Source organism: Macaca mulatta, chromosome 20 (genome assembly GCF_049350105.2).
Source record: "Macaca mulatta isolate MMU2019108-1 chromosome 20, T2T-MMU8v2.0, whole genome shotgun sequence".
Lineage (NCBI taxonomy): Eukaryota > Metazoa > Chordata > Mammalia > Primates > Cercopithecidae > Macaca > Macaca mulatta.
In genome coordinates this window covers 28,066,806-28,094,789 of record NC_133425.1, presented here as the reverse complement: position 1 = coordinate 28,094,789, position 27,984 = coordinate 28,066,806, and the positions used below count along the sequence as shown (strand labels likewise).

The window sequence follows — 27,984 nt, the reverse complement described above, 5'->3', positions numbered from 1 at the left end:
CCCTAAAGCACTGGCGCCGCGAAGGCTCATGGGCGTACTAGTTGTCAGGGCGACGGGCTGTGGAGGTGCTCAGCATGGGAGTCAGGCGGGTTAGGCCGGACCCGGAGGGAGGGACTCGGGCTCGGGGAGGCAGCTGCGGCTCCGACTGCTCAGGAACCAACTGGGCCCGGCAGAGAGAGACCCCGAGTCGTCTGGAGTCCGACTCGCTACCCGGGTCTTGCGAGATATCTGGCCCCTTCTGCCGTAGCTGGAGGTAGGGGACCAGGTCCTGGACGCCTTTCGGGGATGGGGTGAAGTGTGACCTCTCTCTCCGCTGAGGCTTTGTTTTCTAATCTGTAAAATGGGAATAGTAGTATCCACTTCATAGGGAGAGCCTGACCTCTGGCCCTGAGAGGAGATTAACTGGGTAGGAGTCAGGGTTGGGCCCCGTGAGGTCAGGCAGCTTGCGGGGACCTTGTACTGCTAGACCTCACAGGGCCAGAGCCCACAAGACAGACAGCTTCGCTGCCCAACCCTGTAGCCCCTCAGCAGCCTAAGGAGCAATTCCTTTGGGCATCGCCCCACCCATCTAATTTTGCAGATGAGGAGCCAAGGATGAGGAGCCAGCTAGGGGAGTCTTTAAGGGCAGCCTGAGTCTCCTTTATTCTGTCTGTGGCCCCAGCACCTAACAGGGTGGAGCATGCAGTGAACGTTGAATTAATGAGTGCAAGGGTAGTCAATGTCCCTTAACTTCCACATCCATCATCTCATGGCAGCTTCCACATGGCACTCCAAAGTGTTAATTGTGGTTGCTTAACCCTGATTTATGTTTCGGAACTCATCAGATCCTGAGACTCAGTGGACAGTGTTGCAAAGATTCCCTAATTCCTCCCCTGGAGATATGATTCCGTCGGGTCTATGCACGGACTGGGAAGCTATGTAACAAACACCCTTCCAAAACTCAGAGGAGGCTGGGCATAGTGGCTCATGCCTATAGTCCCAGCACTTTGGGAGGCTGAGGTGGGAGGATGGTTTGAAGCCAGGAGTTCAAGACCATCCTGGGCAGATTAGGAGACCCTATCTCTACAAAAAAAAAAGTTTTTAAATTAGCCAGGCACAGTAGTGTGCACCTCTAGCCTCAGGAGGCTGAGGCAGAAGGATGGCCTGAGCTCAGGAGTTCAAGGCTATGGTGAGGTATGGTCGTGACACTGCACCCCACTCTGAGTGACAGAGAAAAACCCTATCTCTTTTTTTTTTTTTTTTTTTTTTGAGACAGAGTCTCACTCTGTCGCCCAGGCTGGAGTGCAATGAGGTGATCTTGGCTCACTGCAACCTCAACCTCCCGAGTTGAAGCAATTCTCCCACCTCAGCCTCCTGAGTAGCTGGGACTACAGGCGTGTGCCACCACGCCCAGCTAATTTTAGTGTTTTTAGTACAGACGGGGTTTCACCCACGTTGGCCAGACTGCTCTCGAACTTCTGACCTCAAGTGGTCCGCCCATCGTGGCCTCCCAAAGTGCTGGAACTACAGGCATGAGCCACCATGCCCGGCCAAGAAAGACCCCATCTCTATAAAATTTTTTTGGCTGGGTGTGGTAGCTTACACCTGTAATCCTAGCACTTTGGGAGGCCGAGGTGGGCAGATTGCCTGAGTTCAGGAGGAGTTCGAGAACAGCCTGGGCAACATGGTGAAACCCCATCTCTACTAAAATACAAAAAATTAGCTGGACTTCGCGGTGTGTGCCTGTAGTCCTAGCTACTCGGGAGGCTAAGGCAGAATAATTGCTTGCACCCGGGAGGCGGAGGTTGCAGTGAGCCGAGATCATGCCACTGCACTCCACCCTGGGCGACAGAGTGAGACTCCGTCTCCAAAAAAAAATTTTTTAATGAAAACTCAGAGGAGTTTGAGAAACTCTGAACTAGAGCTTTATGATGTTCAGGCATTCATATTGTTTCACCATCAGCGCTCCCAGTCCTACCCTGGGTAGTAGGATCTATTATTTCCCCCATTTTGCAGATACGAAAACTGATGGTCAGGGTGATTAAGGAATCTAACACCGCTAAACCCCAAAAAGCGTGCACACTGCACTGTAGCATATATATATATTTTTTTTCTTTTGAGACAGAGTCTCACTCTTTTGCCCAGCTGGAGTGCAGTGGCACAATCTCGGCTCACTGCAACCTCCATCTGCTCAGTTCAAGTGATTCTCCTGCCTCAGCCCCCCAGTAGCTGGGATTACAGGCGCCTGCCACCACGCCCAGCTAATTTTTGTATTTTTAGTAGAGATGGGGTTTTGCCATATTGGCCAGGCTGGTCTTGAACTCCCAAACTCAAGTGATCCGCCCACCTCGGCCTCCCAAAATGCTGGGATTATAGATGTGGGCCGCCATGCCCGGCCAGACTGTATATAATTTAACTAGCATTTTACTGCTCAGATAAAGTGAAGAACTTGCTAAGACTTCTCTCCTCCTGGCCCTCCAATCAATCAGCTCTGCTTAGGAAAGGCTGGTATCGTGTGTAGTATACATGGGTTTTGTTTTTGTTCTTGTGTGTTTTTTTTTTTTTTTTTTGAGACGGAGTCTCGCTCTGTCGCCCAGGCTGGAGTGCAGTGGCGCAATCTCGGCTCACTGCAAGCTCCGCCTCCCGGGTTCCTGCCATTCTCCTGCCTCAGCCTCCTGAATAGCTGGGACTACAGGCGCCCACCACTGCGCCCGGCTAGCTTTTTGTATTTTTAGTAGAGACGGGGTTTCACCGTGGTCTCGATCTCCTGACCTTGTGATCCGCCCGCCTCGGCCTCCCAAAGTGCTGGGATTACAGGCGTGAGCCACCGCGCCCGGCTGTTTTTGTTTTTTTTGACAGAGCCTTGCTGTGTGTCTCCTAGGCTGGAGCATAGTGGGGCAGTCACAGCTCACTGCAGCTTCAGCCTCCCCAGGCTCAAACCATCCTCCCACCTCAGCCTCCCGAGTAGCTGGGATTACAGGCATACACCACCATGCCTGGCTAATTTTTGTATTTTTTGTAGAGATGGGGTTTCACCATGTTGGCCAGACTGGTCTCCAACACCGGGGCCCAAGCAGTCTGCCCACCTTGGCCTCTCAAAGTACTGGGATTACAGGCATGAGCCACCGTGCCCAGCCTAAAAGGGTTTTCTTTGCTTCTACTCTGTACCTAAGTCACTTCACTCCTAGTAGGAATTTATCCTAAGACTATTGGCCACTAGCAAGTTGTGAGTTTTTTGGGAGTGATATTTGAATTAATGGGTTCTATTTTTGTGGTGCTTTTTTTTTTTTTTTTTTTTTTTTGAGACGGAGCCTCTATCTGTCGCCCAGGCTGGAGTGCAGTGGTGCGATCTCGACTCACTGCAACCTCCGCCTCCTGGGTTCACTCCATTCTCCTGCTGAGTAGCTGGGACTACAGGTGCCTGCCACAATGCCCAGCTAATTTTTTGTGTTTTTGGTAGAGACGGGGTTTCACCGGGTTAGCCAGGATGGTCTTGATCTCCTGATCTCGTGATCCACCTGCCTCGGCCTCCCAAAGTGCTGGGATTACAGGCGTGAGCCACTGCGCCCGGCCATTGTGGTGCTATATTTATTTTAATATGTATTAGCTTGAAAAAAAACTGGCATAAGTAAATATCACGTTTTAAAAAACAAATCAACTTAAAAGAATACTGTTTGGTAGATAACATTATGGGTGCACTGGGTGCAATGGCTCACACCTATAATCCTGTAGCAGGATGAGCCGCAGACAAAACTCCTCAGACACCGAGTTAAAGAAGGAAGGGGTTTATTCGGCTGTGGGCATCGGCGAGATTCCTGTCTCAAGAGCCGAGCTCCCCGAATGGGCAATTCCTGTCCCTTTAAAGGGCTCACAACTCTAAGGGGGTGCGTTTGAGAGGGTCATGATTGATTGAGCAAGCAGGGGGTACGTGACTGGGGGCTGCATGCACCAGTAATTAGATCGCAACAAAACAAGATAGGGATTTTCACAGTGCATTTCTATACAGTGTCTGTAATCTATAGATAACATAACCAATTAGGTCAGGGGTCGATCTTTAACTGCTAGACCCAGGGTGTGGTGCCAGGCTGTCTGCCTGTGGATTTCATTTCTGCCTTTTAGTTTTTACTTCTTTCTTTGGAGGCAGAAATTGGGCATAAGACAATATGAGGGGTGGTCTCCTCCCTTAATCCCAGCACTTTGGGAGGTCGAGGTGGGCAGATCACTTGAGGCCAGGAGTTCGAGACCAGCTTGGCCAACATGGTGCAACCCCGTCTCTACTAAAAATACAAAATTAGCTGGGCGTGGTGCACGCCTGTAATCTCAGCTACTCAGGAGGCTGAGGCAGGAGAATTGCTTGACCCCCAGGAGGCAGAGGTTGCAGTGAGCCGATATCATGCCATTGCACTTAGCCAGGGTGACAGAGTGAGACTCTGTCTCAAAAATAAAACAAAAACTATTATGGGTGGTATGAATATATGGCAAATTTTTTGGAAGGTAGTGAACGAATGGCTAGAGTTTGAGAAACACGGTGTTCAGAAAAGAGCCCAAAGGGAGAAAATTTTTTCTAGAGCTGTTGACCGTAGCATCCTCTGTATTAGTGAATGGCTCAGTCAGAAGTCTTGATTTACAGATAACAGATTTTACATTGGCTGGGTTAAGCAGAAGAGGGATTTGTTAAGGGTATTAGACAGCTTACAGAATTGTGGGGCTAGCTGGATAATTCCAAGCCATAGAACTGATCTGACGTGATAAGAAAACTGCTGCTACTGTCACTACCATCAAACGCTACATGCCAGGATTTAGACTCGTCTGTAATAGCTACTGCTGGGGGCACTGAAACCAATTCTGCTATTGCTTGAGACCAGGAGTTCGAGACCAGCCTAGGCAAAATAGTGAGACCTTTTCTCTACAAACATAAAAAAAATTAGCCAGATATGGCAGCACATGCTTGTATAATCCCAGTTACTAGGGAGGCTGAGACAGGATGATCACTTGAACCCAGGAATTTGAGGCTGCAGTGAGCAATGATAGCACTACTGTACTCCAGCCTGTGTGACAGTGCAGACCATGTCTCTAAAACACAAAGGGCCAGGTGTGGTGGCTCATGCCTGTAATCTCAGAACTCTGGGAGGCCGAGGTGGGCAGATCACGAGGTCAGGAGACAGACCATCATTGCTAACATGGTGAAACCCCATCTCTACTAAAAATACAAAAAATTAGCTGGGGGTGGTGGCACACTCCCATAGTCCCAGCTACTTGGGAGGCTGAAACAGGAGAATCACTTGAACCCAGGAGGCAGAGGTTGCAGTGAGCCGAGAACATGCCACTGCACTCCAGCCTGGGCGACAGAGCGAGACTCCATCTGAAAAATAAAAGGGCCGGACATGGTGCCTGCAATCCCAGCACTTTGAGAGGCCAAGGCGTGTGGATCACGAGGTCAAGAGATTGAGACCATCCTGGCCAACATGGTGAAACACGTCTCTACTAAAAAAATACAAAAATTAGCTGGGCAGGTGGCACTTGCCTGTAGTCCCAGCTACTCGGGAGGGTGAGGAAGGAGACTTGCTCGAACCTGGGAGGTGGAGGTTGCAGTGTGCCAAGATCGCACCGCTGCACTCCAGCCTACCGACGCAGCAAGACTCCATCTCAAAAAAAAAAAGGCCGGGCGCGGTGGCTCAAGCCTGTAATCCCAGCACTTTGGGAGGCCGAGACGGGCAGATCACGAGGCCAGGAGATCAAGAGACGATCCCGGCTAACATGGTGAAACCCCGTCTCTACTAAAAAAATACAAAAAAACTAGCCGGGCGAGGTGGCGGGCGCCTGTAGTCCCAGCTACTCGGGAGGCTGAGGCAGGAGAACGGCGTAAACCCGGGAGGCGGAGCTTGCAGTGAGCTGAGATCCGGCCACTGCACTCCAGCCTGGGTGACAGAGCAAGACTCCGTCTCAAAAAAAAAAAAAAAAAAAAATCCAAAACAGGACTCTCCACTTCCTCCCACTCTCCTTATACATCTGAACGTGGGGCACCGCTGTTCTCCCCTCCCCTCTCCCCACACCTACGCCCCTCCCCAGTTCTGATTCTCCAAACGGAATCCTCAGTGTGACCACGTCTCACTATCTCTGTCAACACTGGTTCAATCGGGATCATCTCTCATCCAGGTTACTACCTCAGGAGCTCTCCAGCGGGTCTCCTGGCTTCTGTTCTCTTTCCCAATGCCTTTCTTCTTTTTTTTTTTTCCAAGATGAAGTCTTGCTCTGTCACCCAGGCTGGAGTGCAATGGCATGATCTCGGCTCACTGTAACCTCTGCCTCCTGGGTTCAAGCGGTTCTCCTGCCTCAGCCTCCAGAGTAGCTGGGATTGCAGGCACCTGTCACCACGCCTGGGTAATTTTTTCGTATTTTTAGTAGAGATGGAGTTTCACCGTGTTGGCCAGGCTGGTCTCGAGCTCCTGACCTTGTGATCCACCTGCCTCAACCTCCCAAAGTGCTGGGATTACAGGCATGAGCCAGTGCGCCTGGCCGCCTTCTTTTTTTAAAAAAAAAATACATGTATTGGGGCCAGGCGCGGTGGCTCACGCCTGTAATCCCAGCACTTTGGGGGGCCAAGGCAGGCAGATCACAGTCAGGAGATCAAGACCATCCTGGCTAACATGGTGAAACCCTGCCTCCACTAAAAAATACAAAAAATTAGCCGGGTATGGTGGCAGGCGCCTGTAGTCCCAGCTACTTGGGAGGCTGAGGCAGGAGAATGGCATGAACCCGGGAGGCGGAGCTTGCAGTGAGCTGAGATCGCATCACTGCACTCCAGCCTGGGTGACAGAGCGAGACTCCGTCTCAAAAAAAAAAAAAAAAAAAAAAAAACCAGGCGCGGTGGCCCACGCCTGTAATCCCAGCACTTTGGGAGGCTGAGGCAGGTGGATCACAAGGTCAGGAGTTCAAGACCAGTCTGACCAACATGGTGAAACTCTGTCTCTACTAAAAATACAAAAAATAGCCGAGTATGGTGGTGCACACCTGTGGCCCCAGCTACTCGGGAGGCTGAGGGAGAAGAATCGCTTGAACCCAGGAGGCGAAGGTTGCAGTGAGCCGAGATTGTGCCACTGCACTCCAACCTGGGCGACAGAGCAAGACTCCGTCTAAAAAAAAACAAAAACAAAAACAAAAAACATATATTGGCCGGGCACTGCAACCTGCAACCTCTGCCTGCCGGGTTCAAGCAATTCTCCTGCCTCAGCCTCCCAAGTAGCTGGGACTACAGGCGTGCGCCACTATGCCCAACTAATTTTTTGTAGTTTTAGTACAGACAAGGTTTCACCATGCTGGCCAGGCTGGTCTCGAACTCCTGACCTCATGATCCACCCACCTCAGCCTCCCCAAAGTGCTGAGATTACAGGCATGAGCCACTGTGTCTGGCGCCCACACACCCCCTTTTTTTTTTTTTTTTTTTTTTTTTTGTAGAGATGGGGTCTCCCTATGTTGCCCAGGCTAGTCTCAAATTTCTGGGCTCAAACAAATTTCAAATTTCTGGCTCAAGCAATCCTCCCACCTTAGCTTCCCAAAATGCTGGAATTTCAGATGTGAACCATTACGCCCAGCCCCCAATACCTTTCACATCCATTCTCCATGCAGCAGCCAGATTAGTCTTTATTTATTTATTTTTTATTTTTTTTGAGACGGAGTCGCACTGTCGCCCAGGCTGGAGTGCAGTGGCCGGATCTCAACTCACTGCAAGCCCCGCTTCCCGGATTTATGCCATTCTCCTGCCTCAGTCTCCCAAGTAGCTGGGACTACAAGCGCCTGTCACCTCGCCCGGCTAGTTTTTTGTATTTTTTTAGTAGAGACGGGGTTTCACCATGTTAGCCAGGATGGTCTCGATCTCCTGACCTCGTGATCCGCCCGTCTCGGCCTCCCAAAGTGCTGGGATTACAGGCTTGAGCCACCGCGCCCGGCCAGATCAGTCTTTAAAATGTGCATCGTCCCAGCACTTTGTGAGGCCAAGGTGGGAAGATAACTTGAGCCCAGGAGTTCCAAGACTAGCGTGGGCAACGTAGCGAGACTCCATCTCTACAAAAAATTTGAAAAATTAGCAGGGCATGGTGGCAGGCACCTGTAGTTCCAGCTCTGTGGGAGGCTGGGGCGGGAGGATCACTTGAGCCCAGGAAGTCGAGGCTGCAATGAGCTGTGATCACACCACTGCATTTCAGCATGGGTGACAGGGCAAGATCCTGTCTTAACAAAAATAATAATATAAATAAAATATTGACCATAAATGAATCCTCCCTAAATGACTCCTCACTGCACTTGGAATAAAATCCAAGTTCCTACTTTAAGTGGGCGATTTGTATCTCAATCATGATAGGTGAATTATGTCTCAATAAAACTGTTATTAAAAAAATAATAAGGCCAAGTATGGCGGCTCATGCCTGTATGTAATCCCAGCACTTCAGGAGGCCAAGGAGGGTGGATTGCTTGAGCCCGAGAGTTTGAGACCAGCCTGGGCAACATGGCAAGACCCTGTCTCTACAAGAAGTAGAAAAATTAGCTGGGCATGGTAGTGCACCCCTGGAGTCCCAACTGCTTGGAAGGCTGAGGCAGGAGGATCAATTCAGCCTGGGAGTTCAAGGTTGCATTGAGCTGTGCTCAAGCCACTGGACTTTTGCCTGGGTAACAGAAGGAGACCCTGTCTCAAAATAATAATGACAATAATAATAAAATTCTCTGTGTGTCCCACAAGGCCTGCATAATCTGGCCCCTGTCCACCTCTTTGAACCCATATAGTACAACTTTCATTTCCTTCACTCCCCTGGCCACAATGGCCCTTCATTTTTGTTTTTGTTTTGAGACAGAGTCTCCCTCTGTTGCCCAGGCTGGAGTGCTGTGGCACAATCTCAGCTCACTGCAACCTCCACCTCCTGGGTTCAAGCGATTCGCCTGCCTTAGCCTCCCAAGTAGCTGGGATTACAGATGACTGCTACCACACCCTGCTAATTTTTGTATTTTTAGTAGAGACAGGGTTTCACCATGTTGGCCAGGCTGGTCTTGAACTCCTGACTTCAGGTTATCTGCCCACATTGGCCTCTGAAGGTAGCTTACAGGTGTGAGACACCATGCCTGGCCCACACTGGCCCCCCTTTGATTTTGCAAACATTCCATGATTGTTTCTTTTTTTATTGTTGAGACAGAGTCTCACTCCATCACCCAGGCTGGAGTGCAATGGGGTGATCTCAGCTCACTGCAACCTCCGCCTCCTAGATTCAAGCAACACTCATGCCTCAGCTTCCCAAGTAGCTGGGATTACAGGCAAGTGCCACCATACGCGGCTAATTTTATATTTTTAGTAAAGACGGGATTTTACCATGTTGGCCAGGCTGGTCTCGAACTCCTGGCCTCAAGTGATCTGCCCATCTCTGCCTCCCAAATTGCTGGGAGTATAGACGTGAGCCACTGCACCCGGCCCCCATGATTGTTTCTACCTTGATTTTCTTCATAGCATCTATATGCCCAAAATTATCTTTCTAGTTTGCTTGTTTTCTTCCCATCTCACCAGCTCATGGCAGTAAGAACTTACTTTTTTTTATTTATTTATTTATTTATTTATTTATTTTTGAGACGGAGTCTTGCTTTGTCACCCAGGCTGGAGTGCAGTGGTGCTATCTCCACTCACTGCAAGCTCCGCTTCCCGGGTTCACACCATTCTCCTGCCTCAGCCTCCCGTGTAGCTGGGACTACAGGTGCCCGCCACCACGCCCGGCTCACTTTTTTAAATGTATTTTTAGTAGAGACAGGGTTTCACCGTGTTAGCCAGGATGGTCTCGATCTCCTGACCTCGTGATCTGCCCATCTCGGCCTCCCAAAGTGCTGGGATTACAGGCGTGAGCCACTGCGCCCGGCTGGCATTGTTCTTAAGAGTAAAAAAGGGCCGGGCATGGTGGCTCACGCCTGTAATCCCAGCACTTTGGGAGGCCGAGGTGGGCGGATCACAAGGTCAGGAGATCGAGACCATGGTGAAACCCCGTCTCTACTAAAAATAGAAAAAATTAGCCGGGCGCAGGAGCGGGCGCCTGTAGTCCCAGCTACTCGGGAGGCTGAGGCAGGAGAATGGCGTGAACCCGGGAGGCGGAGCTTGCAGTGAGCCGAGATTGCGCCACTGCACTCCAGCCTGGGCGACAGAGCGAGACTCCGTCTCAAAAAAAAAAAAAAAAAAAAAAGAGTAAAAAAGGACGGGTGCGGTGGCTCACACCTGTAATCCCAGCACTTTAGGAGACCAAGGTGGGTGAATCACGAGGTCAGGAGTTCAAGACCAGCCTGGACAACATGGTGAAACCCTGTCTGTACTAAAAATCCACAAAAAAAAAAAAAAAAAAAAGCTGGTGATGGTGGTGGACGCCTGTAATCCCAACTACTTGGGAGGCTGGGGCAGGAGAATCACTTGAACCCGGAGGCGGAGATTGCAGTGAGCCCAGATCACGCCACTGTACTCCAGTCCAGGCAACAGTGCGAGACTCTGTCTCAAAAACAAAACAAAACAAACAAACAAAAAACACAATGCCTAATGCTTAAGTGAATCAGTATTTGTTGGAGGAATTATTTATTGAATCATTTCAGTTGAGCATTTGCCTTGGGCTTAGTAAGTTTCCTGAGGTTTTCAATGGAAAGCAAATTTTGTATTCATGTTCATTTTTATAAATAAAGATGAGTCGCTGTACCTTCTTGGCCCTCAGCTTTATTATCTGCAAATTGGGGGTGGAGGTTAAATCATACGATGATCTCTAAGATTTCTTGTAGCTCTAAAACTTCTAAGAGGAGGATGGGGTCTGGTGCAATGGAAATGAGTACTGTGCTAGTTAGGAACTTAGTGGCACATTAAGGACTAGGTCCCAGCACACTGTCCTTGGTGCCACTGAATAAATCCTTCCTCAGTGGAAACTCAAAGGCATCCTTCACTCTTCACTCTTCCCAAGAGCCTGGGAAGTCTCTCTGGTTAAATCCCTTGGCACCAACCCCATTACATCGCCAGAGCCAGGCCAACATCAGCCCTCTTGTGGACCACTGCACCAACTTCTACTCTGCCCCCTGCCTCCCCAAGTCCCTGCATGCCAACCCTGAGTGTGCTTCCAAACCCAGGGCTCCCGTCACACCCATGTCACTCTGATGCGATGGGAGACATCACAACTGGAAACACTTGGTGAATGTCACACAAAAGCTACTAAGTAAAAGGTACTTGAGGCCGGGCATGGTGGCTTACACCTGTAATCCCATCACTTTGGGAGGCCGAGGTGGGTGGATCACTTGAGCTCAGGAGTTCGAGATCAGCCTGGCCAACATGATGAAACCTCGTCTGTACTAAAAATACAAAAATTAGCTGGACGTGGTGGTGTGCACCTGTAATCCCAGCTACTTGGGAGGCTAAGGCAGAATTGCTTGAACCTGGGAGTTGGAGGTTGCAGTGAGCCGAGATTGCACCACTGCACTCCGGCCTGGGTGACAGAGTGAGACTCCGTCTCAAAAAAAAAAAAAGGTAGTTGAGAGGTGGCCTAGGTGGACCACCCATGCATGGCTTCCCAGAGGAGGCCACACTGTCCCCCATCAGGTTCAAAAGTTCACAAGAATGGCTCACAATGGGGAGTGGGGGGGGAGGTGAAGAGGCAAAAAATAATATAAATGTATTTATTACCACCTAACTGTACACTTAAAAATGGTAAAGATGTAAATTACACATGTATATTTTACTTAAATAAAAACAATGACTCATAGAACGCAGGAAAGCACTACACTTGGGATTACAGCTTTACAAAGAATACAAAGCAGGGCCAGCCAATGAAGAGACACACAGGGAGAGCTGGGAGAGCGGGCCACCAAGCTCCCGTGCCCTCTCCCCTGTGGAAGCGGGGCATGTCACCTCCCAGCACATCAATGCATTTGCTGACCAGAACACCCACTGAGGTTGTGTCTGGAGTTCTTATTAGTAAATCACTAACCATGTGATTGGTCTTATCCTTGGGCCCCCTCCCCTCCCTGGGGGTTAGGCTGGCTCAAAATCCCAACCCTCTAATCACAGGGTTGGTCTTTATGGTGACCAGACCCCATCCTGAAGCTACTGAGGGCCTGCCATGAGTCACCTCATTAGCAAATACTCAGGTGTTAGCTGGGCACAGTGGCTCATGCCTGTAATCCCAGCATTTTGGGGGGCAGGTGTGGGTGGCTCACCTGAGGTTAGGAGTTTGAGAGCAGCCTGGCCAACATGGGGAAACCCTATCTCTCCTAAAAATACAAAGATTAGCTGGGTGTGGTGGCCCATGCCTGCAATCCCAGCTACTTGGGAAGTTGAGGCGGGAGAATGGCTTGAACTCTGGAGGTGGAGGTTGCAGTGGGAGCCAAGATTGGGCCCCTGCACTCCACCCTGGGAGACAGTGAGACCCCATCTCAAACAAACAAACAAAAAACAAAAAAACTCAGGTGTTACATAAGGAACTTCTGAATAACAGACATTTCTTTTTTTTTTTTTTTTTGAGACGGAGTCTCGCTCTGTTGCCCAGGCTGGAGTACAGTGGCCGGATCTCAGCACACTGCAAGCTCCGCCTCCCGGGTTTACGCCATTCTCCTGCCTCAGCCTCCCAAGTAGCTGGGACTACAGGCGCCCGCCACCTCGCCCGGCTAGTTTTTTGTATTTTTTTAGTAGAGACGGAGTTTCACCGTGTTAGCCAGGATGGTCTCGATCTCCTGACCTCATGATCCGCCCGTCTCGGCCTCCCAAAGTGCTGGGATTACAGGCTTGAGCCACCGCGCCCGGCCATAACAGACATTTCTATGACTCAGGAATTTCCAAGTGTTTTGGAGGCTCTATGCCAGGAACCTGGGACAAAGACCAGCCAAATTATTTTTAAAATTTTATTTATTTGGCTGGGCACAGTGGTTCATGCTTGTAATCCCAGCACTTTGGGAGGCCTAGTCGGGCAGATCACTTGAGGCTGGGAGTTAGACCCGCTTCACTAAAATGGTGAATCCCCGTCTCTGCTAAAAATACAAAAATTAGCCAGGCCTAGTGGCGCATGCTTGAAATACCAGCTGCTTGGGAGGCTGAGGCATGAGAATCACTTGAACCCGGGAAGCAGAGTTTGCAGTGAGCTGAGATCGTACCACTGTACTCCAGCCTGGGTGACACAGAGAGACTGTTTCTCAAAAAAAAAAAATCATTTATTTGTTTTTAGTTTACAGACAGGATCTTGCTGTGCATGATCTTGGCTCAATGCAACCTCTGCCTCCCTGGTTCAAGCCATTCTCGTCCCTCAGCCTCCTGAGTAGCTGGGATTACAGGCATGGGCCACCACACCTGGCTAATTTTTTTGCATTTGTTGTAGAGATGGGGTTTCACCATGTTGCCCAGGCTGGTCTCGAACTCCCGGCCTCAGGTGATTTGCCTAGCCTCCTAAAGTGCTGGGGTTACAGGCGTGAGCCACCACACCCAGCTTATTTTTTATTTTAGGTTTGGGGGTACATGTGAAGGTTTATTACATAGACAGACACCTGTCATGGGGGTTTATTGTACATATCATCACCCAGGTATTAAGCCTAGTACCCAACAGATAAATTCTTTACTAAATGACAGAAGATCATTGGGTGATGAAAGCTGGGCTGATGAGACAGCCCTATTTTATTTGCTGGAGCTATGGGGAAAGCTATACTCTTTCTGCCAGGGTTGTTTAAGCTGGTAGAATGAGGCTTGGCTATTTTGCTACCTACGAGAAGACAACCTGCCTGAGAATGAAGACAGTCCAGGGAGCCAGGCATGGTGGGTCACACCTGTGGTCCCAGCTACTGGGGAGGCTGAGGTGAGAGGATCGCCTCAGCCCAGGAGTTCGAAGCTGCAGTAAGTGATGATTATACCACTGCACTCCAGCCCAGGTGACAAAGCAAGACCCTGTATCAGGAAAAAAAAAAAAAAGAAAGAAAGTCCTGGGAAAAGCAGAACTAAAAGAGACTGAGACCAAGTTCAAATCAACATCGTTTGAGCCTCAGGCTCCAGCCATGCCTGAAGTCATTCTATCTCTGATTTTTCAATTATTTAAACCAATAGACCCCCTCTCTTTTCATGTTTAAGTTAGCTGAAATTAGGGTTTCTAGCAGTTATAGCGGAAAGCATCCCGAGTTTTACATCCCGGCTTTTGAGGAAGAAGGGTTTCTCCCCTTCGTATTAATGACTTAACCTGGGCCCTGGGTAATGTCCCCACCAACCTTCCCCGCAACCTTGCTCCTTCAGCAACCATCCTCCCTACTGATTCCTTTCCCCTTAACATTTCCAACAAAATCAGATCTTCCTCAAGATAGAAACAAACAAGCAAACCTTTCTACCTTCTCACACTTACAACCTGCCTTCTCTCTCTCCTTCCCTTTTCAGCCAAACTGTGTAGAACATCTCTCCACATCTTTCCTCCCACTTCTCGAATCTTTTTTTTTAAGACAGAGTCTTGCTCTGTCGCCCAGGCTAGAGTGCAGTGGCACGATCTTGGCTCACTGCAACCTCTGCCTCCCAGGTTCAAGCGATTCTCCTGCCTCAGCCTCCCAAGTAGCTGGTATTTCAAGCACACACCACCACACCGGCTAATTTTTGTATTTTTGGTAGAGATGAGGTTTCGCCATGTTGGCCAGGCTGGTCTCAAACTCCTGACCTCAAGTGATCTGCCCACCACAGCCTCCCAAAGTGCTGGGATTGATTACAGGAGCCACCACGCCCGGCACTTTTTTTTTTGAGACGGAATCTTGCTCTGTCGCAGTGGCACGATCTCCCCCACTGCAAGGTCCGCCTCCCAGGTTCATGCCATTCTCACAGGCGCCCACCACCATGCCCGGCTAATTTTTTGTATTTTCAGTAGAGACAGGGTTTCACCGTGTTAGCCAGGATGGTCTCGATCTCCTGACCTCGTGATCTGCCTGCCTCAGCCTCCCAAAGTGCTGGGATTACAGGCGTGAGCCACCGTGCCCGGCCTTTTTTTTTTTTTTTTTTTTTGAGATGGAGTCTCGCTCTATTGCCCAGGCCGGAGTGCAGTGGGATGATTTCGGCTCACCACAGCCTCTGCCTCCCGGGTTCAAGTGATTCTCCTGCCTCAGCCTCCCAAGTAGCTGGGACTACAGGCATGTGCCACCATGCCCGGCTAATTTTTGTAGTTTTAGTAGAGGTGGGATTTCACTATGTTGGCCAGGATGGTCTTGAACTCCTGATCTCGTGATCCGCCCGCCTCGGGGTCCCAAAGTGTTGGGATTACAGGCGTGAGCCACCGCGCCCAGCCATCTTTGAACATTCTTAGGTGAGTCAGGATATTTATCCATCTTCCCCTCTTGGGTTATTTGTCTTCGTGTTCCAGGATGGGCACTTGATCCAATCAGCTACTCAGTTCTGGAAATTTCATTGGGAATCTCAGAAAAGAGGCATGCTTCTTCTAGGAGAGTTGCTAAGCTATTAGGGTTCAAGCTTGGAGCTACAAAAAGCCATTTTGCCACTGAGAGAGGAGAGCCTGCCTGAGGGTGAAGCCAAATGCACCGGGAAGGCAGAACCAGAGATGGTGAGCCGCAGAACCAGAGATGGTGAGCCACAGGTTCCTGATCTCTTCTGGCCCCTGTGTTCACCTGTCTGGAATCTGTCTGCTCTGGACTTTTCGATTACTTGGGCCATAGCTTCCTTTATTGTTTAGGCCAGCTGGAGCCGGGTCAATGAGAGACTGGATGGGTGGAGGATCTCACTGTGCTCATGCTTTCCACTACCCTCCATACTTTAATTGTTCTCGATTTCTCTAACTGGCCTTGATGTCTCTTCTGATCTCCAGACCACATGCCCACAGATGTCCCAAAAGCACGTCTGAAATTGACCTCATTATTATTGTTGTTACTATTTTTGAGACAGAGTCTGGCTCTTTTGCCCAGGCTGGCAATGGCAGTCTTGGCTCACTGCAACTTCCGCCTTCCGGGTTCAAGCGATTCTCCTGCCTCAGCCTGCTCCCAAGTAGCTGGAATTACAGGCGCCTGCCACCACGCCCAGCTAATTTTTTTTTGTATTTTTAGTACAGACGGGGGTTTCACCATGTTGGTCAGGCTGGTCTCAAACTCCTGACCTCAAGTGATCACCGCGCCCGGCCCTGACCTCATTAATTCTTTTTTTTTTTTTTGATAGGGAGTCTAGCTCTGTTGCCGGGCTGGAGTGCCCTGGCGCCATTTCGGCTCACCGCAATCTCTGCCTCCCGGGTTCAAGCTATTCTCCTGCCTCGGCCTCCCGAGGGGCTGGGACTACAGGCGCGCGCCACCACGCCCGGCTAACTTTTGTATTTTTAGTAGAGACAGGGTTTCACTATGTTGGCCAGGCTGGTCTCGAACTCCTGACCTCGTGATCCACTCGCCTCGACCTCCCAAAGTGCAGGGATTACAGGCGTGAGCCACCGCGCTCTGATCTCATTATTTCTACCTCCCATCTTCATTTCCAGTTTCAGAAATACAAACTCCCGGACCGCCTGCCTCTCCTCAGATAAACCAAGGTCGTTAAGTTCAGGCTCCGCCTCCCCACAGGGCCGCCCCAAGGTCAGCCGCTTCTTCCCCCGCTCAGCTCCTTGGGGGCGTTGTCCGCGTGCCCCTCCGCAGCGGGGCCGGCGCTCTAGGCTGCAGCGGGCAGTTCACACAGCCTCATCATCTCGCTGGTTTCCGGTGCTCGGCGGCTACTCTAGCCCTCAGCCGGGCCCTGGGACTCTATCCCCTAAGGCGGCTTCTCTATGTTCTACATCGTCCTTTTGTCCCGAATTTCCTCCGGGAGGACGCTCTGGTGGGATCCAAGCCCTTCCCCCACCGCGTCTGTGGCCGCTTTTAGGTGCAACTGGAGAAGGCACTGAAGCCCTACGAGATTCACACCGTCTTCGGTCTCCCGGGGTCGGCGCCGAGCGGGAGAATGGCGGAAGTAAGTATGGAGGTGCCCTTCCCTCCCGCCGCTCTTCTCTATGGTCGCTTCCGTCAGCGACGGGAAAGGGGGTCCTGGCGCCTGCGCGGAAAGCGGGCTGGGCGCTCGTCGCGTAGTGGGTGGGGGCGCAGGGAGCGGGAGTCGCCGCTGCCGCCGGAGCTAACCGCGGGGACCGAGATGCAGGTGGGACCGGAACCGGAACCCCCCTCTTCAAGTGCCTCTTCCCTCTCCGCGACCCGGCCCTGGCGCCCGAGAGGATCCCTGGGTGGGGGTGGGCGTGGAGGGCCGGGGGCTGGAGGGGCACTCGGCCCCGGAGAGTGCAGCAGACAGGGCTGGTCCCGAGGCGGATGCGGCCCCGGAGAATGGGCGGCTGGGGGGTGTCCAGGGAGTAGGGTCGGGTCGGAGTGGATGGACCACCGGGCCCGGAGGGTCCGAGCCAAGAGCGGAGCCTGCACCCTCCATCACCCGCCCTTCGGGAAATATCAGAACTGAGCCAGGAAGCAGGTGCACCGGGAAACTGTGTCTGAGTCCTGCTTGGCAGAAGAGAAACTGAGTCACCAGCTTAGGAGCCGCAGGGTCAGCGGGCCTGAAGGGGGCTGGGTCTGTCTGCGGTGCAGAGGGTTGGGTGGGCCTGTGTGAGCGGAGGTGGCCGCTGGCTGGAGATTGGTCTGCACCTCTTGGCTGGGTTCCCCCCTGCTCCATGACTCCTGCATCTCCTGGCTCTTTCTCGTTGGTTTGGAGTTGTCCCTGCGGTTGGAGCCATCTGAGCTTGTAGGGTCGAGGCCCAGGAGGAAGGGGAGGGTTCGCCGACTTACAGCCTGGCTGTAGGTTTGAACAGGAGTCTGAGGTCGCTGAGGGTTTGAGAAGACTTTCCTGAGCTGCCCTGGCCCCAGTCCTGGGGCTGTCACCTTCCAGTATTGCGTGGGGGGAGGAGCGCTAACAAAAGAGCCAAGGGTTGTAAATTCCACACCCAGCTCTGCCACTTTATAGTTGTAAGACCTTGAGAGGGCTCCTGCTATCTCTAATTTCTCTTTTAGAAAACTGGAACTATAATGTTTTTCTCCCACATGAAGATAGTAACAATGGCAGTCGTTTAGCGGATGCTTACTTTGCATTCAGCGCTGACATACCCCATTCCATGTAATTCTCTCAACATTTCGAGGGGGGAGGGATCATGAGCTCTGTTTAACAGATACAAAAACGGAGGCTCAGAGAGGACGTGGGATTTGTTCAAGATAACATCGCTTATAAGGGGGCTGGACTGGGCACTCATAAGGTGGTTTCAGCCCTGGTCTGACTCTAGTCCATGGCCTTAACCAGAAGGCTAACCTGCCTTTAGGGCATACTCCCCAGTGGGAGAAGAGGAAGGTGAAAAATCCTAGGGCCCCAGCTCTCCCTGTGATGTTTTGTTTATGTGAGGCCAGCAAAGACTTGACCTGACCCAACCTAGTTGCTCCTCTGGGGTCCTTGCGGCCTCTGGCCCCATACTGAAGGGATACCAAAGAAGTGGGCTGCAGCTATTTCAGATCTCCTTCACGCAGTGCGTGTGTGCTGGATTCTGGGGTCAGCTTTCAAGACAATTACTGTTTTGGTCCGTCATGCATCCATCCTCCTTAGTGAATCGGCCCCCTTCGAAGAGCTGGACCCTAAGATGTGTGAGGCAGGCTCTCTAAGGTCTAGAGTCCCAGCTCCCCTCTAGCCTCCTGCGAGCTAGGGCGGTGAGGTGCTATGGCTGAGGTTGGCCCAGCTGGTCCCTGGGGACAGGGACTGTGGAGAGGGGAAAACAGTAGACTTGGAGTTCTGAAACTTTTCTGAGCTTCGGTTTCCTCATCTGTTCGAGGGGTCTTTGAAACCTCTCACAGGGAAAGGTAAGATAACCAAGAGGGAGCCTCTAAAATGGCTCATGGGAAGTGTGACATGAATATTGGAGGATCCGACGTAGAGAAGAGGGGTGATCTGGAAAAGTTCTCTTTTTTAGGGGGAAGGTGCTCCAAAGCCCTCTACCTCTGGATCCAAAGCTAAGGAAATTGGGGACAAATGCGGCAGGCTGGGGCAGGCTGCTGGGGAACCAGTTGGCTGGGGCCTGCGGGGTGCTAGGATCTGGGAGAGGGAAGGGAGGTGTTGGGCTCCCTTCCCCATGGCTCTCTGTGGAGTCTGAAGTAGGGATGAGCATCTCTGGCTGGGGGTGGGATGCAGCCCCCAGTGCGCCCTCAGCAGTGACCCTCGTGTGTGCCTCTCTCTTCCTTCCGCAGCTGCTGCCGCCCACCCCTCGTCTTCTGGCTGCCTCCCTCTTTGTGCCCCGCAGGCTCCCCCTCTCCACCTCCTGGGGCCCATCATGAATGGTGCCCCTTCCCCAGAGGACGGGGCCTCCCCCTCGTCTCCCCCACTGCCCCCACCCCCGCCCCCTAGTTGGCGGGAGTTCTGTGAGTCCCACGCCCGGGCTGCGGCTCTGGACTTTGCCCGCCGTTTTCGCCTCTACCTGGCCTCCCACCCCCAATATGCGGGGCCCGGGGCTGAGGCTGCCTTCTCCCGCCGTTTTGCTGAGCTCTTCCTGCAGCACTTTGAAGCCGAGGTGGCCCGGGCCTCTGGCTCCCTGTCGCCACCCATCCTGGCTCCCCTGAGCCCTGGTGCAGAGATCTCGCCACATGACCTGTCCCTTGAGAGCTGCAGGGTGGGTGGGCCCCTGGCTGTGCTGGGCCCTTCTCGATCATCTGAGGACCTGGCCGGCCCCCTCCCTTCCTCAGTCTCTTCCTCCTCTACAACCTCTTCCAAGCCGAAGCTCAAGAAGCGCTTCTCCCTGCGCTCAGTGGGTCGCTCCGTCCGAGGCTCAGTCCGTGGCATCCTGCAGTGGCGGGGGACCGTTGACCCTCCCTCCTCGACTGGGCCCCTGGAGACCTCATCAGGTCCCCCAGTCTTAGGTGGAAACAGCAACTCCAACTCCTCTGGCGGGGCTGGGACTATTGGTAGGGGACTGGGCAGTGATGGACCGTCCCCTGGGGAAAGATGGACTCACCGTTTTGAGAGGCTGAGACTCAGTCGGGGAGGGGGCGCCTTGAAGGATGGAGCAGGGATGGTCCAGAGGGAAGAGCTGCTGAGTTTCATGGGGGCTGAAGAGGCAGCCCCTGACCCAGCCGGAGTGGGCCGGGGAGGAGGGGCGGCTGGGCCTCCTTCAGGGGGAGGAGGGCAGCCTCAGTGGCAGAAGTGTCGCCTGCTGCTTCGAAGTGAAGGAGAAGGAGGAGGAGGAAGTCGCCTGGAGTTCTTTGTACCACCCAAGGTGAGGCCCCATGGAGGGTTGGTGACTGGGAGCGAGGGAGAGAGTGCTCAGAGTGGTCACAGCCCTGCAGATAAGCTCTGGTGTTTACCAGCCCACGGCCCTGGCGTCGCTCACTTTTTGTTTGTAAAGCTGGCTCCTGGCTCTCTTAGCAGCTGTGGGAAGGACTGAGAAAGCAGTGTGGCTGCCTTTAGTCTAACTTCCCGAAGATGTAGAAGGAAAGATGAATGTCTAGAGGGAAGGGAAGGGTGGTCTTTGCAAACCAAACACCTGGATCTATTTCTTTCTCCTGACCTAGGCCTCTCGGCCCCGACTCAGCATCCCCTGCTCTTCTATCACAGACGTCCGGACAACCACAGCCCTGGAGATGCCTGACCGGGAGAATACGTTTGTGGTTAAGGTAGGAATTCAGCTTCCCACCCGCCGGCAGTGCTTAAGTGTGTTAAGGAGAAAGCCCTCAGCGCATTTAAGCAAGTGGCGTCACTGAAAGGAGGTATGTATATGTGTCCAGTGCCTTGAGAGTGTGTCTCTGGGGCTGCAGCTTTTCTGGGATGGGGAAGACAGGGAAATGTTCTTAAGAATAATGCCTCCACTTCAAAGAGAACTGTGGGGTTTTGTTGTGGTTGTTTTAGAGAGACAGGGTCTCCTTCTTTTGCCTAGGCTCCCTCTTTTGCCTAGGCTGATTATAGCTCACCGTAGTCTGGTGTAGCCTCGAACTCCTGGGCTCAAGTGATCTTCCTGCCTCAGTCCCTAAGGAGCTGGGACTACAGGCATGTGACACCATGCCTGGCTAATTTTATTATTTATTTACGTTTGAGACAGAGCCTCACTCTGCCCCCCAGGCTGGAGTGCAGCGGCGCGATCTTGGCTCACTGCAACCTCTGCCTCCCAGGTTCAAGTGATTCTCATGCCTCAGTCACCTGAGTAGCTGGGATTACAGGCGTGCACCACTACGCCTGGCTAATTTTTTTGTATGTTTAGCAGAGATGGGGTTTTGCCATGTTGGGCAGGCTGGTCTCGAACTGGCTTCAAGTGATCCACCCCCTTGGCCTCCCAAAGTGTTGGGATCACAGGCCTGAGCCACTGTGCCTGGCCTTACTTTATTTTATTTTATTTTTTTATTTTTTATTTTTGAGACGGAGTCTTGCTCTGTCGCCCAGGCTGGAGTGCAGTGGTGCGATCTCGGCTCACTACAAGCTCTGCCTCCCGGGTTCACGCCATTCTCCTGCCTCAGCCTCTCCAGTAGCTGGGACTACTGGCGCCCGCCACCATGCCCGGCTAATTTTTTGTATTTTTATTAGAGACAGGGTTTCACCATGTTAGCCAGGATGGTCTCGATCTCCTGACCTCATGATCCGCCCGCCTCAGCCTCCCAAAGTGCTGGGATTATAGGCATGAGCCACCGTGCCCGGCCTATTTTATTTTATTTTATTTTTATTTTTTACTTTTTTTTTTTTTTGAGACGGAGTCTCGCTCTGTCACCCAGGCTGGAGTGCAGTGGCCGGATCTCGGCTCACTGCAAGCTCCGCCTCCCAGGTTCACGCCATTCTTCTGCCTCAGCCTCCCGAGTAGCTGGGACCATAGGCGCCCGCCACCTCGCCCGGCTAGTTTTTTGTATTTTTTAGTAGAGACGGGGTTTCACCGTGTTAGCCAGGATGGTCTCGATCTCCTGACCTCGTGATCCGCCCGTCTCGGCCTCCCAAAGTGCTGGGATTACAGGCGTGAGCCACTGCGCCCGGCTATTTTTTACTTTTTTGAGACAGTGTTTCACTCTGCTGCCCAGGCTGGAGTTGAAGTGGCATGATCTTGGCTCACTGCAACCTCCGCCTCCTGGGTTCAAACGATTCTCTTGTCTTAGCCTCTTGAATAGCTGGGACTGCAGGCACCTGCCACCATGCCTGGCTAATTTTTGTATTTTTAGTAGAGCCGGGGTTTCACCATATTGGCCAGGCTGGTCTCGAACTCTTGACCTTGTGATCCGCCCTCCTGGGCCTCCAAAGTGCTGGGATTACAGGTGTGAGCCACCGTACCTGGCCTCCAGAGAGAATTGGAATGCATCTTGTTTTTAGACATCCTACATACATTGCTCTCATTAGGTGTGGATTAAGCCGCCTCCCTGCCCCTGCCCCAGCTGAGGTGTCGTCTCGTCTCTGTAGGTGGAAGGTCCCTCTGAGTATATCCTGGAGACAGTGGACGCCCAGCATGTGAAGGCCTGGGTGTCTGACATCCAAGAATGCCTGAGCCCAGGGTGAGGAGCCTGACTTCCGTCGCTGAGGGACATAGGGTGGGGTTGGGGAGCAGCCTTGCGCCTCTTACCTGGTGACTTTCCTCCCAGCACCATCTTCCCTGTCTCTGCAGACCCTGCCCTACTACCAGTCCCCGCCCCATGACCCTCCCTCTGGCCCCTGGGACCTCATTCCTTACAAGGGAGAACACAGACAGCCTGGAGCTGTCCTGCCTGAATCACTCGGAGAGTCTACCCAGCCAGGACCTGATGCTTGGACCCAGCGAGAGCAATGACCGCCTGTCGCAGGGTAAGGGTGGAGCCTTAGAGAGCTCGGAGCCTCAGAACCTGCCGTGCGGGGCCCCTGCTGTCAGGCGCCATGACCTCTCCAGACTCCACTGTGCCCCCATCCCTGTTTTCCAGATGCCCCACCCCAACCCCACCAAATGCTGGCCTTTTGTCCCTGAACACAGCCACAGTTTGCTGTTTCGAATCATCGCGACCCCACGCAGGCCCCAAGCAAACCTTAGCCAGCCTTCTGCGCCCAGCCTTGTCACTTTTTCAGTCAGTTTCCTGCCGGCCAGCACTCTAGCTGGAAATAATGGTGTTTTCTCCAAGCTTCTGGAATACTTCGTAGAAATCTTTGTTTTTTTTTGTTTTTTTTTGTTTTTTTTTTTTTTGAGACGGAGTCTCGCTCTGTCACCCGGGCTGGAGTGCAGTGGCCAGATCTCAGCTCACTGCAAGCTCCGCCTCCCGGGTTTACGCCATTCTCCTGCCTCAGCCTCCCGAGTAGCTGGGACTACAGGCGCCCGCCAACTCACCCGGCTAGTTTTTTTGTATTTTTTAGTAGAGACGGGGTTTCACCGTGTTACCAGGATGGTCTCGATCTCCTGACCTCATGATCCACCCGTCTCGGCCTCCCAAAGTGCTGGGATTACAGGCTTGAGCCACCGCGCCCGGCCGAAATCTTTGTTTTGCTCTTACTCTGCATCTCTGTGTCTGTCGGGGCAGCTACATTTTCTCTTGACTCCGTACTTTTTGTATACCCAACCCACACACACACACACACACACACAGAAAGATGTGTTGCCCGGTCCCAACTCATATCTCCAGATTAGGCCTCCACTATAGCCTTTTCTCCTGACCCTCTGTTCTGAGTTCCAGCTGCATAGTGCCTAGCACACAGGCTGTATTCAGTGAATGAACACATGAATCATGGAATCTTAGATCTAGAGTGGACCGTGCATCTCATCAGATCTCAGTAGCTAAGACCAGGGAGAGGACACCTGAGGGTCACTGAGGAAGACAGGGGCTGTGCCACCCTGTCTCCCAAGCCATGCTGTCTGTGCACCACACGCCTGTGTTCTGAGCACTGCCTGCCTGTGACATTTGTGTAGGCTGTGGCCTGCCATTGGACAGACTTGGAGGATGCCCCTAGTGCATACCTGGCCCTGCGCTGTGTCCCGGGCCAGGATGGGGTAGCTAGGATGCCTGAGATGAGCTGCTTGTCCTCTGGAGGTTTTCAGCTGGGTTCACGTCACTCCCTGTAGAAAGCTTAATGTCCCCTGAGCAGCACAAGCAGGAAGCACGTTGGGAGCTCAGGGGAGGAAGAGAGCAGGGGAAGGTGGGAGAGACAGGGACTGTGACGCCAAGGAGAGGAGAGGACACGCCTGGGGATGCAAAGGGCAAGAGCAGAGACCTGTGGGGAGGGCCCAGGATATGGGGACAAATTGGATGGGATAATTGGGTTAAAGCGGAAGAGACATGAATACAAGGTGAGGTAAAGACCAAGTTGGTGTGGGTTGGGGGAGTAATAGAAGGAGCATCTTTGATGCCTCCTAGAGTTAGGGGGCTTTGTCCTATAGTTCAACAAAGGACACTTTTTTTTTGTTTGCTTGTGTGTTTTTGAAATTTTTTTATTTTTAAAAATTACTGTTTTTGTTTTTGAGATAAGGTCTCGCTCTGTCTCCCAGGCTGGAGTGCAGTGGTGCAATCACAACTTCCTGCAGCCTTGACCTCCCTGGCTCAAGCCGCTCAAGTTGCTGGTACCATAGGCGTGTGCCACCACCACACCTAGCTAATTTTTTTTTTTTTTTTGTAAGAGATGGGGTCTCACCATGTTGCCCAAACTGGTCTTGAACTCCTGGGCTCAAGTCATTCTTACACCTTGGCCTCCCAAAGGGCTGGGATTACAGGCGTGAGCCACTGTGTCCAGCCAGAATTCTGTGTGTGTGTGTGTGTGTGTGTTTTGAGACAGAGACTTGCTCTGTCACCCCGGCTGTGTGTGTGTGTGTGTGTGTATGTGTGTGTTTTGAGACAGAGACTTGCTCTGTCACCCCGGCTGTGTGTGTTTGTGTGTGTGTGTGTGTGTGTGTTGAGACAGAGACTTGCTCTGTCACCCAGGCTGCAGTGCAGTGAAACAATCTCAGCTCACTGCAACCTCCACCTCCTGGGTTCAAGCAATTCTCCTGCCTCAGCCTCCCAAGTAGCCGGGATTACAGGTGTGCACACCACGTCCAGCTAATTTTTGTATTTTTAGTAGAGACGGTGTTTCACCATGTTGTCTAGGCTGCTCTCAAACTCCTAACCTCAAGTGATCCTCCCACCTCAACCTCCCAAAGTGCTGGGATTACAGGTGTAAGCCACCGCGCCCGGCCCAGGACTCCTTTTGAATGTCAAAATATTTCAGGCAGCTGGGCACGGTGGCTCATGCCTGTGATCCCAGAGCTGAGGTGGGCAGATCACTTGAGTCCAGGAACTCAGGGCCGACCTGGGCTATTATATAGCGAGACCCCTTCTCTACAAAAACACATATGTATATATTTAAGACGTTCTACCCTCTGTTTCTGCAGTATTTCAGCTGTTGATTCAGAAAAAGATAGAGACACATTTGGACTTTAGGACCTCCTTGCAATAACTCTGCAGTCCCTCAGCAGCACAGGAAGCATCAGTTGGGAGCCATTGGTAAAAGCATCAGGGGTCACTACCCACAGAGCTGTCTGGCATCTTGGCCAGCGACTACACATAGGGTAGACTACTGGTGAGGAAATGGGCCCAGGACAGTCCTTAAGAAGAGGAGTTTCTTGGGTTCTCAGCTTTGCCCTTTTTCTTTCCAGGGGCGTACGGGGGCCTCTCAGACCGCCCCTCGGCATCCATCTCCCCCAGCTCTGCCTCCATTGCCGCTTCCCATTTTGACTCGATGGAACTGCTTCCCCCAGAGTTGCCCCCCCGCATCCCCATTGAAGAGGGACCCCCAGCAGGGACAGTTCATCCCCTCTCAGCCCCCTACCCTCCCTTGGACACTCCGGAAACAGCCACAGGTACCGGAGGTGTGAGTGTGCATGTCTCCAGGCTTGGGTGCCTGCCTTCCTGACCACCCCTCCTGGGATCCCGAGGGAGCTGGCCCGGGGGAGTTGGGGACGCATGCGGGGAGCAGGCGCCTCGAGGGGAAGGCAAAGCTTTTTTCTCCCAGGATGGGGGAGGCTGCCCTGACACCCCGGTTTCCCTCCCTCTCTCCTTCCTGAAGGGTCCTTCCTGTTCCAGGGGGAGCCAGAGGGCAGTGAGGGGGACCAGCCCCTCTCAGGGTATCCTTGGTTCCACGGGATGCTCTCTCGGCTCAAGGCTGCGCAGTTGGTGCTGACTGGCGGCACTGGCTCCCACGGTGTCTTCCTGGTGCGCCAGAGTGAGACAAGGCGGGGTGAATACGTCCTCACCTTCAACTTCCAGGGCAAGGCCAAGGTGAGCCACCCTTCAGGAAAGGCTCTGTTTTGTGCAGAGTTGGCGGTGGGGTGGCGGAGTGCTGCCGGGGGAGGGGGTTTGTACCTGGCAGGGTCTTTGCCTCCTACCTCACCTCACCCGTCCCGCCCTCAGCACCTGCGTTTGTCGCTGAACGAGGAGGGTCAGTGCCGGGTCCAGCACCTGTGGTTCCAGTCCATTTTCGATATGCTCGAGCACTTCCGGGTGCACCCCATCCCTCTGGAGTCAGGAGGCTCCAGTGATGTTGTCCTTGTCAGCTATGTCCCATCCTCCCAGCGACAGCAGGGTGAGCAGAGCAGGTCTGCAGGGGAGGAGGTGCCCGTGCACCCAAGAAGTGAGGTGTGTGTGCCAGAAAGATGGGGCGGGGGGGCTATGACAAGGAGAAGCTTTGCTTGGGAGAGCAGGGTAGAGGAGGCTGCTGTGCCTGGGGGTTTGGAAGGGAAAGAAATGCGCTGATAGGACACAGGAAGGCAGAAGGCTCCTGGCTGGAGCCGGGGCGGCAGCTGAGAGGTGGGCGGGCGCATCCCCATTCCATCGGATCCTCTGTTCCATTGTCTGTCTGTCTCCTGGACCCATCCTGGCCTCGTCTTTGCCCACCATCGCAGCCTGGCCTTGGGCCTGCCCTTCCCGGGGTCGCTCGGTCTGATCCCCCTCCCTCCTCCCTCAATGTCTCATGTCCCTGTCTGATCTCTCCCTTTCCCCTGCCCCACCGTCCCATCTGTCCCCACGTTGCCCCTCCCCCCAGGCCGGGAGCAGGCTGGGAGCCATGCGGGGGTGTGCGAGGGAGATGGATGCCACCCCGATGCCTCCTGCACCCTCATGCCCTTCGGAGCGAGTGACTGTGTGTAAGTGTGGTCCTCCTCTCACCACCGCCCATGATCCATCTTCCATGGATGGGGGGTTGCTCAGGAGATGGGATGTGGGGAGACAGCCACGCTCCTGGAGGGCAGAGTGAAGGGGAGGCTGCGGCAGGAGCTCACCTGCCTCCACAATTGGTCTGTTTTCTTACCATTCCTATCCAGAACCGAACACCTCCCATGACCCACCCCAGCCCCCTGAACCCCCTTCATGGACAGATCCCCCACAGCCTGGGGCAGAAGAGGCGTCGAGGGCGCCAGAAGTGGCGGCAGCAGCAGCCGCAGCAGCCAAAGAGAGGCAAGAGAAGGAGAAAGCGGGCGGTGGAGGGGTCCCGGAAGAGCTGGTCCCCGTGGTTGAGCTGGTCCCCGTGGTTGAATTGGAAGAGGCCATAGCCCCAGGCTCGGAGGCCCAGGGCGCTGGGTCTGGTGGGGACTCGGGGGTGCCCCCAATGGTGCAGCTGCAGCAGTCACCACTAGGGGGTGATGGAGAGGAAGGGGGCCACCCCAGGGCCATTAACAACCAGTACTCCTTCGTATGAGCCGACCCCACCCACTCCACCCTTTTTAAGCCCCCTCCCAGCCCTGCTCGTGAGATTGGGCTGAGTAGGGACAGAGGAGGCCGAAATCCCTCCCCCGTGCTTCCTGACCCTTGTCGGCCAAGGGCATCTTCGATGGTACAAGCAGAGGCTCAAGAGAGGCTCCCGTCACACACTACAGGTCCCCTCCCCAGGGCAGGGGATTTGGGCTCTATGAGCTCCTTGAGGGGCTCTTCTGGTCAGCCCCACCCTGGGGGCCATTTCCCCATTAACCACCCCCAGCCCGAGGCAGGGTGAGGGGGAAGGGCTGTCAGTTATATTAAGGTGGTTGTTGTTGTTGTTTTAAACAAAATGGAGAAGCATAAATAAATAAAAAGGTTTATCTCGGTTCTATCGTGATGGCTATGGCCAGTGTTTGCCATGGGGCCTGG

General features: G+C 53.0%; 1 protein-coding gene across 22 annotated transcripts; it reads left to right on the top strand.

The window, feature by feature from the left end:
- Positions 1–34: 34 nt before the first annotated feature.
- SH2B1 (SH2B adaptor protein 1) lies at positions 35–27,944 on the top strand. Of its 22 annotated transcripts, none has more exons than XM_028841330.2 (10): positions 35–253; positions 16,823–16,909; positions 19,162–20,183; positions 20,479–20,580; positions 22,337–22,428; positions 22,539–22,714; positions 25,521–25,724; positions 25,931–26,142; positions 26,275–26,446; positions 27,183–27,944. In XM_028841330.2, the coding sequence occupies exons 3-10, from the start codon at positions 19,245–19,247 to the stop codon at positions 27,554–27,556; spliced, it is 2,271 nt and encodes a 756-aa protein (XP_028697163.2). In that variant the 5' UTR covers positions 35–253; positions 16,823–16,909; positions 19,162–19,244; the 3' UTR covers positions 27,557–27,944. The 22 variants fall into 22 exon arrangements, with proteins under 22 accessions (XP_028697163.2, XP_028697169.2, XP_028697168.2 ...); XM_028841336.2 differs by lacking the exon at positions 35–253 and adding an exon at positions 26,906–27,005 and having other exon boundaries at positions 16,775–16,909; XM_028841335.2 differs by lacking the exon at positions 35–253 and adding an exon at positions 26,906–27,005 and having other exon boundaries at positions 16,775–16,909; positions 26,275–26,499.
- The last annotated feature ends 40 nt before the right edge of the window (positions 27,945–27,984 follow it).